General features: G+C 34.3%; 1 protein-coding gene across 2 annotated transcripts in view; it reads left to right on the forward strand.

Moving 5' to 3' along the window:
- wg (Wnt family member 1 wingless) overlaps nucleotides 1–11,961 on the forward strand; it is a 179,634-nt gene that overhangs the window by 25,415 nt on the left and 142,258 nt on the right. For both annotated transcript variants that reach the window (XM_017609105.1, XM_017609104.1), the window contains exon 2: nucleotides 3,191–3,489. In XM_017609105.1, the coding sequence (XP_017464594.1) occupies nucleotides 3,191–3,489 (299 nt within the window). The remainder of the gene's footprint in view (nucleotides 1–3,190; nucleotides 3,490–11,961) is intronic.

Genomic DNA, 11,961 nt, shown 5'->3' on the forward strand with positions numbered 1-11,961 from the left:
CACTTCTGGCCACTCCCAGGTGAATGGCAGTCAAAAGCTTTGCAGTACTGTGAAACGTACAAAACATAGTGGTGAAAAACGAATATCTCAACTAAACCCTGATGAATTTTTTAAATTCATAGTTCTACATACCTGTATAATAAACCAAATAGCCGGACAAAACGTTAGATGATATACATATGTATGTATGTATAAATATGAGGGCGTATTGAACATTTTGAGTATGCTTAATATATTACTTGATTTTGTTTTGTCACACTTAAGAAGTAAACGTCTTTGCTGTTCACCCAACCGGTCTNTATACGTGTCGGGGGCAGCGCTAATATGTACGCTCTAAGCTAAGAGAGCATTGGATGCCTCGTCCTTCTCTTCCATCGGGACATTGGCACATATGAATGAAATGCTGAAGATTTTCGCTTTGATGCGGATTGTGGCTAGACTTTCGTCCACTAGAGTGAACGCCGGTCTCTCTCCCACCACAAATCCAACACCGAATTGCACTCCTTTACGTGGCAACTGTAGTAGACGTCGCAAGGCTCACGCTTACCTTCCTCGCCCCGTCCATCGCATTTCGTGGATGGAGGTGATGTCAGCCTTTATTTTCCCTAGGACTTCAACCAGCCGGGCAGAGGCACCATCACTATTAAGGGTTCGGATATCCCAAGTGCATACCCTAAAATCATATTCCTTCCTATGTTTGTCGTAATCGCCAACAAAAGAAGGGGGTATCATCCGAGGCATGGGTTTTATTTTCATTGGGCAGGGTTTTAACGTTGCGGGACTCAAACCCAGCGCACGCGGGGTGTTACGCCCTCCCACTTTACCTCGCTCCCAAACTAGCGTTCGGTCGCTACCCAGAGTATTAATGGATAAAAATATCCGGCCGTAGTTAGCTGCGATTTGAACCGTAAGCACACAAATCACTTCTGGCCACTCCCAGGTGAATGGCAGTCAAAAGCTTTGCAGTACTGTGAAACGTACAAAACATAGTGGTGAAAAACGAATATCTCAACTAAACCCTGATGAATTTTTTAAATTCATAGTTCTACATACCTGTATAATAAACCAAATAGCCGGACAAAACGTTAGATGATATACATATGTATGTATGTATAAATATGAGGGCGTATTGAACATTTTGAGTATGCTTAATATATTACTTGATTTTGTTTTGTCACACTTAAGAAGTAAACGTCTTTGCTGTTCACCCAACCGGTCTATAGTTTTACCAATAATCTCAGATTGGTTCTGTGATACAAAACTTTCGTTGTACGCTTAGAAAAGACACAAACCTAAAGACAAAGTAATAAACAATTGAACTATAAATTTATTTATAGCTTCCGTTCAATAAATTTTTGCTCATTGTCGACTGCAGCCAGGTTTTTACCCTTTTAAAATGAAATGCTTTGAAGTTAGAGATAATAATTTGATACAGAACCGGATGATCCACATATCCACTTTTTAAATCAATTTACTAATAATTTTGTTAGCGTTGGGAGTATAATTTGTTTTACAGTATATATATAGGAAAAACCTTGAAATTTAGGGGGGCCGAAATTATCAAGCAAGCATTTCTTGGTACTATTTTTGAATATCTAGGCAAAAATTTGGAAGTTAGGGGGGGGGGCCCGGGCCCCCCCTGCCCCTACCTGGCTACACCCATGCATGTAAACCTCGTAAACTTACTTAATTATGTATGGAAAATCGGTANCCCAAGTGCATACCCTAAAATCATATTCCTTCCTATGTTTGTCGTAATCGCCAACAAAAGAAGGGGGTATCATCCGAGGCATGGGTTTTTTTTTTATTGGGCAGGGTTTTAACGTTGCGGGACTCAAACCCAGCGCACGCGGGGTGTTACGCCCTCCCACTTTACCTCGCTCCCAAACTAGCGTTCGGTCGCTACCCAGAGTATTAATGGATAAAAATATCCGGCCGTAGTTAGCTGCGATTTGAACCGTAAGCACACAAATCACTTCTGGCCACTCCCAGGTGAATGGCAGTCAAAAGCTTTGCAGTACTGTGAAACGTACAAAACATAGTGGTGAAAAACGAATATCTCAACTAAACCCTGATGAATTTTTTAAATTCATAGTTCTACATACCTGTATAATAAACCAAATAGCCGGACAAAACGTTAGATGATATACATATGTATGTATGTATAAATATGAGGGCGTATTGAACATTTTGAGTATGCTTAATATATTACTTGATTTTGTTTTGTCACACTTAAGAAGTAAACGTCTTTGCTGTTCACCCAACCGGTCTATAGTTTTACCAATAATCTCAGATTGGTTCTGTGATACAAAACTTTCGTTGTACGCTTAGAAAAGACACAAACCTAAAGACAAAGTAATAAACAATTGAACTATAAATTTATTTATAGCTTCCGTTCAATAAATTTTTGCTCATTGTCGACTGCAGCCAGGTTTTTACCCTTTTAAAATGAAATGCTTTGAAGTTAGAGATAATAATTTGATACAGAACCGGATGATCCACATATCCACTTTTTAAATCAATTTACTAATAATTTTGTTAGCGTTGGGAGTATAATTTGTTTTACAGTATATATATAGGAAAAACCTTGAAATTTAGGGGGGCCGAAATTATCAAGCAAGCATTTCTTGGTACTATTTTTGAATATCTAGGCAAAAATTTGGAAGTTAGGGGGGGGGGCCCGGGCCCCCCCTGCCCCTACCTGGCTACACCCATGCATGTAAACCTCGTAAACTTACTTAATTATGTATGGAAAATCGGTATATTTACGAGGTTTACGCGGTTACGAGGCATTTACGCGTTTCCATGAATTCCAATAATATATAATTCGTTTTCATCATATACGTTTAACACGCCTTGTCAGTCTCCTAAGTATTTATAAGGAGATATAAATTTATACCAGTTTAACACGCCTTGTCAGTCTCCTAAGTATTTATAAGGAGATATAAATTGTAATGTTCGAATATGAATAATTCCATTTAATATATATGTCGCAAGAACTTCTCAAAGATGCAAAATATATACATATTTTTTTTTTTTATAAGAGCATCCCTATTATAAATACACGTGCAGTTATATTTTACATCTGTACATAAATGCTGCCACTTTAATATACAAACCTTTATAATGGATGTGCATCTATTCAATATTTTGTGTATTTATTCTTTTATAAACATATATTTTCTTTCAGGCTGTCGTGAGACAGGCTTTATTTATGCCATCACCAGTGCCGCTGTCACACATTCCATTGCGCGCGCCTGCAGCGAGGGCTCCATTGAATCGTGCACCTGTGATTACAGCCATCAGTCGCGATCGCCGCAAACGAGCCAACTTGGCAGCGTAGCAGGTGTTCGCGACTGGGAATGGGGGGGTTGTTCGGATAATATTGGATTTGGTTTTAAATTTTCACGTGATTTCGTAGACACCGGAGAACGTGGACGCAATTTAAGAGAAAAAATGAATTTGCATAATAATGAAGCTGGCAGAGCTGTAAGTATCCCGCTGCATCCTTTGCATGAATATGAACTTTATTGATTATCAATTTTAAATTTACAACCTGGATAATTAAAATATATACTCCCCTAGTTAAGAAAAGGCTTTCTGAATATATGTACATGCAAATGTATTAAACATATTTATATATATATATCTTTTTTTTGAAATTTAAGTATGTACCTTATTAGAATTTTATAATGAAATTGTCTATATACCAAGGCACATTGACCAGGTAGTATCATTAGAGCAGCTGATTAGATTTTTTTTTCAAATTCTTACCATGATACAAAAAGAAGGTAGTTTCGTTTCAAAATTTTTTACAAAAAATGTGTTTTTAAAGTTTCATAAAGTGTACAAAATTATGAGCTACCTTGTCACATTGATAGTAATCAAACAATACATCTGGGGATTTAATGTTGTGCGTGGGAAATGTTCGGTTATTTGTACAATGATTTTTTGGTGGGGAGCGGAGGGTGTGTCGCCTAAAACTCATTAGAAAGAGCACAGTATAAACTTAAAGAAAATTCATCCTTCGCCTCCCTGCCCCTTTTACAGGCACTCCGGGGCCCATTTCCAAATAGGGTAAAACTAGCATTTTCGCAAAGAAAAACTAAACTCTTGTTAGGCCATCAGCACTATTTTTGCGCAAAACTCCGCCCTACAAAAAATAACCTCATCAGTCCAACTCCGATTACGCCATCCACAGTATTTTTGCGCAAAATCCACCTCCAAATTTACAAAAAAAATGCATATTTCAAACCGCAATCTTTTTCTTTTGAACTAAAGCTTAATCCTTGACTAGACGTATATGTTAAAATTTTTTGATTCGGGTCACGTGTTTGGACACGATAACACAAAACCATTGTACAAATAACCGAACCGTGTCCGAACTTTCTTACATTTTTCTATAAACAAAAATTGTATAAAATGAAACTTCAGTAGTTTTCATCTTATGTGGATAATTCTTGTCACAAATACATATGTAGTTTCGAGCTGATATTTATGTATATACTAGGGATGTTGCGAATGAGAAATTTTAGACATCCGTGGATGCGAATGCGGATGTCTAACAGCTAACATCCGCGAATGCGAATGCGGATGTCAAGTATTTTTAAGAAATAACCAGGTAATAAACTAAGTTATTTAGATAAATAAAAAATTTAAAAGTTAGTAATTTTTAATCATGTTTACTTTATTTAGTACTTGAATTTAAAAATTGAAAATTTTATGAGAATTGCATCGGGGGCTGCAAATGTCGGATGTATCCTCCTGACTTTCATGTTCACCTGAAGAATCTAGCATAATGGTGAGATCGTTGTTTAAACATCGCTTACAAACCAAACCAGATGTGTCAGGTTTTTCTGAAGCCTTTTAAAAAGAATTCTTCATTCTCATTCCTTTGGCAGTTTCAGAATTTGGGGAACTTGTAACGTCATAAGCGTTTTTCGATTTTAGTTTTTGTAATTAATTTTTAATGGTTTCTTCTGCGACTGGTGTGAAGAATTTGTGCTTATAACGAGCTAGATAGGTGGATATGGAAAATAAATTATTATTTTCGGATATGGAAAATAAATTATTATTTTCCAGGAATGACAATTTTGAACAAAATTATGTTTTTAAGATCCTGGCTGCCAGCCGAATCGGATCAGAATATTGTTATTTTTTGAAAAAAGCACCCCGTTTTTTTATAAGCATTTGAATTATTGGAATCACGAATGATGAGGGTTTCAGATAGTTACGTAATTCTTACCTAATTAAAGGTTAGACCTATAGCCGTTTAAATATTTCAGTATTGATTCTCTTTATAGCTAAATGTTGAAGATTTCTGCTGGAAATCCCTATTGTAGGAGCTTAGTCTTTCATTTTAAATAGCAAAGAAGGGAGACGTAGGGGGAGTGTTTTACCACAGAGGCCTTCAAGCAAGGATCCAGTGTACATATTAATCTATGAAAAAAATATTGCCCGACAAGTAAAAAGAATTACTGTTTTTAAAATTTTTCCTTAAAATAAATTCCCCAAAGAGCCTCATTTGAAGTGATTGAAACGAATATATCGTGACCTGAAATGCAAAAAGACGTCATAACTGCTAGTATCGCTAGTACTATCGTCGTGAAGGGTATTGAATAGCGACAGGCAAAATCTGCATATAGTTTTTATATGAAAAAATTAAATTCGGATTTTGTTTGTCCCTTTTGAAGTGCAAAGAGTGAAATTGGCTATAATAATACATTTCTAATACTACAAAACAAACAAAACACAAAATATATTCATTTAAATTGACTACGCATACTTATAAGAGTTCAACTGAAATCAAATACGGAGGCGCATATCAAAATCCGAAGAAGGGAAATTATTAATATTTTACCAGATTATAAGAAAACGAATATAGTACTGCTCAAAATAATATCACTACAAAATTTTTAGCAGTTTTGACTATTTAGTGTCTACTAATTTTTTATAAAAGTTGTACAAAACATAATAAACTATAAAATCATTAAATTTCAAGCTTTTTCATTCGAACTTCTACAAAAATTTTGTGTAAGCTGTTTTATAGCTTATTAAATTTTACTATAACTCAGTGTAAGCTTATAGTTGCTAAAAATTCCAATGACTTGAATTTTTTTTGCCGACTGTTGTGAATTTTACTGCATTAAAAAATGAAGACATTAATGAAGAGACATTTTGAAGTTTCGCTAAAACCGACATCGATAGTTTTCGAAAACTATCGCTAGTGGCGCCAGTTTTCAACTATCGATATTACTATCGCTAGTATCCCAACTCTAATTTCTACTACTTCTACCACCGTAAGCTAAACAACTCTCAGATCTTGAACCTTCTTTTTTCTTAATTTGTTCATTTGCGCATTAATGAATAGGCATTTTCTACAACAAAAAAGAACATAAGCAATGCTGCGACATCGCAACATTTATGATATTATCGTCTTCGTGCGTCTTAAGCAGGGATCACACGATTTGTACATTTGTACACAAAATGCCAAAATTAGATTTGTCCACATTTTCGCATTTGGATAGCGATGTACAAATAATTTATTTTGCGATCAGACGATTTGGCTGCCAAAGATCCAAATTTTGGCACACATTTGCGCACGACAGTAAAGTGACAAATATTGTCCACATTCATTCACACGATTTAACCATTTGGTCATAAATACTTAAACAGCTGATCCGGTGTCAACCGTACTTTTGCATTTATGATTTCGTAAGATTTGAAGTGGAATAAACAAAAATAATATATACGCATAGGTACTCAGAATTTTGAATACACCCTCAAAATCTGGGCTGAAGGTAAAAAACGCGTTTTTCATAGTTTGAAGCACATACTTGCTCGTAACTTTATTTCTGTTTGCCCGATGAAAAATACTTATATATGTAATTTAAGAGAAAACCTTTCGTTGTTTACAACCATTTATAAATAGTTAATTTGTCTTGAGAAATGGTGGAGCAATCTAGGGAACGTCTTGTCGGGCTTTTTTGTTCACTAGTATATAAATATATATGTATATATATGCAGACCCAATCAAACCATCAATAAAATTTATCCCATGATGTGATATCTCTCTTAAATTTTAGTACTAGAAAAAGTGCAGAACATATTGGTCAAAGTCTAATGTCTCAGCCAAACCCTAATTGATTTTAAAAATTTATAGCTAATTAAAAACAAAACTCCTTACGGCTTCTTTCTTATATATGTACATTAAAGTGGCCCTTACTTTTGAAAATCGGAAATTTGCAGGTGCTACCCCTTGAAATGGTTACCTTTATTGAAAAGGTAATTCCCTAAAAATTTTGGCTCAATTAATCAAGTCTAAACCGTGCCACAGACGGGTCGAAGTTGAGATAACGACAGTATCACTTTGCGTCAGTGCTGCCTTTGGCTTGCCACCTTATTAGCGGCCTTTTCACGGTTACTATTGTATAAAACATAGTATGATGCAAAACAAAATTATTTCTGTTCACCCCATCATTCAAAAATAAATGGACAAGTAATTTTTAAGCAAAAAAAACCGACTTCCATTCTCATATACAAATTTAAGATTATCGTTAATTTCTTCATGTTCCAATGATCGGATTTTAACCAAATTAGTATGGGACCACCTGTGGAGTAACACCTTTCCTTTAAAAAAAGAATTATAGAAATCGGTTGACGTGGTCCAAAGTTATGCGGTAAAATTCGTAAATAAAAATATTCCGACGAATTGATAATTGATAGCCTTCGTCTTTTTGTGAAGTCGGTTTAAAATAAGTTTGATTTTGTTTCTTTAAAATGTGTATGTATATTTAGGATTTATTATATGTACGAGTAAGTAGATAATAACGCACAGAACCACGATACATGGTTCATTATTCCAACTCGTTTGTGACATGGGTTAATCTGGGTCAATTGAGTCTATATTAAATGATGAATATTTTCTCCTTATATATAACAATTTTAGGGGGTAGGGGGTAAATATACCTTTCATTTCATTTCAGTTTAAGCTAGAAAACTCGGTTTTGTACATTTATCAGTTTTGAATGACTATTTTTCATTAAATTTTAAAGATCGAACATGTTGTGAGAAGAGGATTTATAGGCCTTTAAAATGATGTATAATAATCTACTGTCATTCTTGGATTGTCGCGATTTTCATTGAGCAAATAAAAAAAATTTATATTTTCTTATTTTTTTAAGTTTTGACGATTCCTTATTTATACAATTACAAAATATGTAGTACAATTAAACTGATAAATCTACAAAACCATATTTTCTGACCTAAAATGACAAGTCGCGAACTTTGGCAATAATATTTCCCATAAAAAGAAAGGAAATTAGGGGTTAGGGCCTTGAAATAAAAAAATAAAAAAATTGGATGGGCACCCTATGTATGTATACTAGTAAACAAAATAGTCGGACAAGTCGTAATTTAAAATGAAAAAATGTTAAAAATTAAAATCTTGCATATACTCTGTAAGATTCCTTTCAGTGATCGGACTTCTACCACATTGTTGTAGATCTGCCACTTTTTTGAGCACAGCTACCACACAAGGTCTGAAATCTACCTCATATTCGCGTTTTTGAGTAGTTTTATTTTTGCTCAACATAATTTTCTTAATTTTAAGAGCAAAAATTGTCCAACACTAAACACTAACAACAGGGAGAATGGGAGGATAAAATAAACTGTAAAATAGTAAATTTTCTCAATATTCAATTTTTCGACATCAAACGTGGGTTTATTGTGTTAAATTGCAAAAACGCGTTTTTTACCTTCAGCCCAGATTTTGAGGGTGTATTCAAAATTCCGAGTACCTGTGCGTATATATTATTTTTGTATTTTTCAATTCAAATCTCACGAAATCATAAATGCAAAAGTATGATTGACACCGGGTCAGCTGTTTAGGTATTTATGACCAAATGGTTAAATTGTGTGAATGAATGTGGACAATATTTGTCACTTTACTGCTGTGCGCAAATGTGTGCCAAATCACTTGGATCTTTGGCAGCCAAATCGTCTGATCGCAAGACAAATCATTTGTATATCGCTATCCAAATGCGCAAATGTGGACAAATCTAAATTTGGCATTTTGTGTACAAATGTACAAATCGTGTGATGATTTTGGTAAAATTTTAATATTTAATATAATATTCGTATCCGAAAACTACCGAAAAATATTACGTTAAGAAGGGATCACACGATTTGTACATTTGTACACAAAATGCCAAATTTAGATTTGTCCACATTTGCGCATTTGGATAGCGATATACAAATGATTTGTCTTGCGATCAGACGATTTGGCTGCCAAAGATCCAAGTGATTTGGCACACATTTGCGCACAGCAGTAAAGTGACAAATATTGTCCACATTCATTCACACAATTTAACCATTTGGTCATAAATACCTAAACAGCTGACCCGGTGTCAATCATACTTTTGCATTTATGATTTCGTGAGATTTGAATTGAAAAATACAAAAATAATATATACGCACAGGTACTCGGAATTTTGAATACACCCTCAAAATCTGGGCTGAAGGTAAAAAACGCGTTTTTGCAATTTAACACAATAAACCCACGTTTGATGTCGAAAAATTGATAATTGAGAGAATTTACTATTTTACAGTTTATTTTATCCTCCCTTCTCCCTGTTGTTAGTGTTTAGTGTTGGACAATTTTTGCTCTTAAAATTAAGAAAATTATGTTGAGCAAAAATAAAACTACTCAAAAACGCGAATATGAGGTAGATTTCAGACCTTGTGTGGTAGCTGTGCTCAAAAAAGTGGCAGATCTACAACAATGTGGTAGAAGTCCGATCACTGAAAGGAATCTTACAGAGTATATGCAAGATTTTAATTTTTAACATTTTTTCATTTTAAATTACGACTTGTCCGACTATTTTGTTTACTAGTATACATACATAGGGTGCCCATCCAATTTTTTTATTTTTTTATTTCAAGGCCCTAACCCCTAATTTCCTTTCTTTTTATGGGAAATATTATTGCCAAAGTTCGCGACTTGTCATTTTAGGTCAGAAAATATGGTTTTGTAGATTTATCAGTTTAATTGTACTACATATTTTGTAATTGCATAAATAAGGAATCGTCAAAACTTCAAAAAATAAGAAAATATAAATTTTTTTTATTTGCTCAATGAAAATCGCGACAATCCAAGAATGACAAAAGATTATTATACATCATTTCAAAGGCCTATAAATCCTCTTCTCACAACATGTTCGATCTTTAAAATTTAATGAAAAATAGTCATTCAAAACTGATAAATGTACAAAACCGAGTTTTCTAGCTTAAACTGAAATGAAATGAAAGGTATATTTACCCCCTACCCCCTAAAATTGTTATATATAAGGAGAAAATATTCATCATTTAATATAGACTCAATTGACCCAGATTAACCCATGTCACAAACGAGTTGGAATAATGAACCATGTATCGTGGTTCTGTGCGTTATTATCTACTTACTCGTACATATAAAAAATCCTTAATATACATACACAATAATCCGTTGTGACAATAATCCGTTGTGCTGATCGGACGTGCTTTTATCTCCGCTCTCGGTTTTGCTTACTTAAAATTCAAAACTCGTGCGATAGTTATTCGATTTGTACTTATGTACTTCGGTCGTATTTCTTGGACACTTATTTATTTATTCATATATCTACAATGCCTTGTAGCTGTGGTCAAAGGGTTGACCGTAGTCAACCTAAAAAAGTTCAATGTGCAAAGTGCAGTGAAATTTTTCACTTAGTCTGTGCTAATCTGGTTCCAGCTGACCTTGAATTTCTGCAAAAGTCAAATAAACATTTCATATGCAAGCAATGCACAACCGATCGTAGAAAGTCTTTACTCTCCCCAACCCGTGTGAGTGCTCAATGTAAAGATGCAGTTGCTGTTGGTGGTGCCTCGGCAAATTCGGAAACTTCGGCCAATAAAACTAACTCGTCAGAACAAAAAAGTGCTAATCAAGAAATTACTCTACAAACTATTTTGAATGAGCTTATTATCAATTCGTCGGAATATTTTTTTTTACGTATTTTACCGCATAACTTTGGACCACGTTAACCGATTTCTATAATTCTTCTTTTAAAGGAAAGTCGTTACCCCACAGGTGGTCCCATACTAATTTGGTTAAAATCCGATCATTGGATCATGAAGAAATTAACGATAATCTTAAATTTGTATATTAGAATGGAAGTCGGTTTTGTTTTTTGCTTAAAAATTACTTGTCCATGAAAAGGCCGCTAATAAGGTGGCTAGCCAAAGGCAGCACTGACGCAAAGTGATACTGTCGTTATCTCAACTTCGACCCGTCTGTGGCACGGGTTAGACTTGATTAATTGAGCCAAAATTTTTAGGGAATTACCTTTTCAATAAAGGTAACCATTTCAAGGGGTAGCACCTGCAAATTTCCGATTTTCAAAAATAAGGGCCACTTTAATGTACATATATAAGAAAGAAGCCGTAAGGAGTTTTGTTTTTAATTAGCTATAAATTTTTAAAATCAATTAAGGTTTGGCTGAGACATTAGACTTTGACCAATATGTTCTGCACTTTTTCTAGTACTAAAATTTAAGAGAGATATCACATCATGGGATAAATTTTATTGATGGTTTGATTGGGTCTGCATATATTGTACATATATATTTATATACTAGTGAGACAAAAAAGTCGGACAAGACGTTCCCCAGATTGCTCCACCATTTCTCAAGACAAATTAACTATTTATAAATGGTTGTAAACAACGAAAGGTTTTCTCTTAAATTACATATATAAGTATTTTTCATCGGGCAAACAGAAATAAAGTTACGAGCAGGTATGGCTTCAAACTATGAAAAACGCGTTTTTTACCTTCAGCCCAGATTTTGAGGGTGTATTCAAAATTCTGAGTACCTGTGCGTATATATTATTTTTGTTTATTTCACTTCAAATCTTACGAAATCATAAATGCAAAAGTATGGTTGA

Source organism: Rhagoletis zephyria, unplaced genomic scaffold (assembly GCF_001687245.7).
Source record: "Rhagoletis zephyria isolate East Lansing unplaced genomic scaffold, Rhagoletis_zephyria_1.1 Rzeph_scaffold_00189, whole genome shotgun sequence".
Lineage (NCBI taxonomy): Eukaryota > Metazoa > Arthropoda > Insecta > Diptera > Tephritidae > Rhagoletis > Rhagoletis zephyria.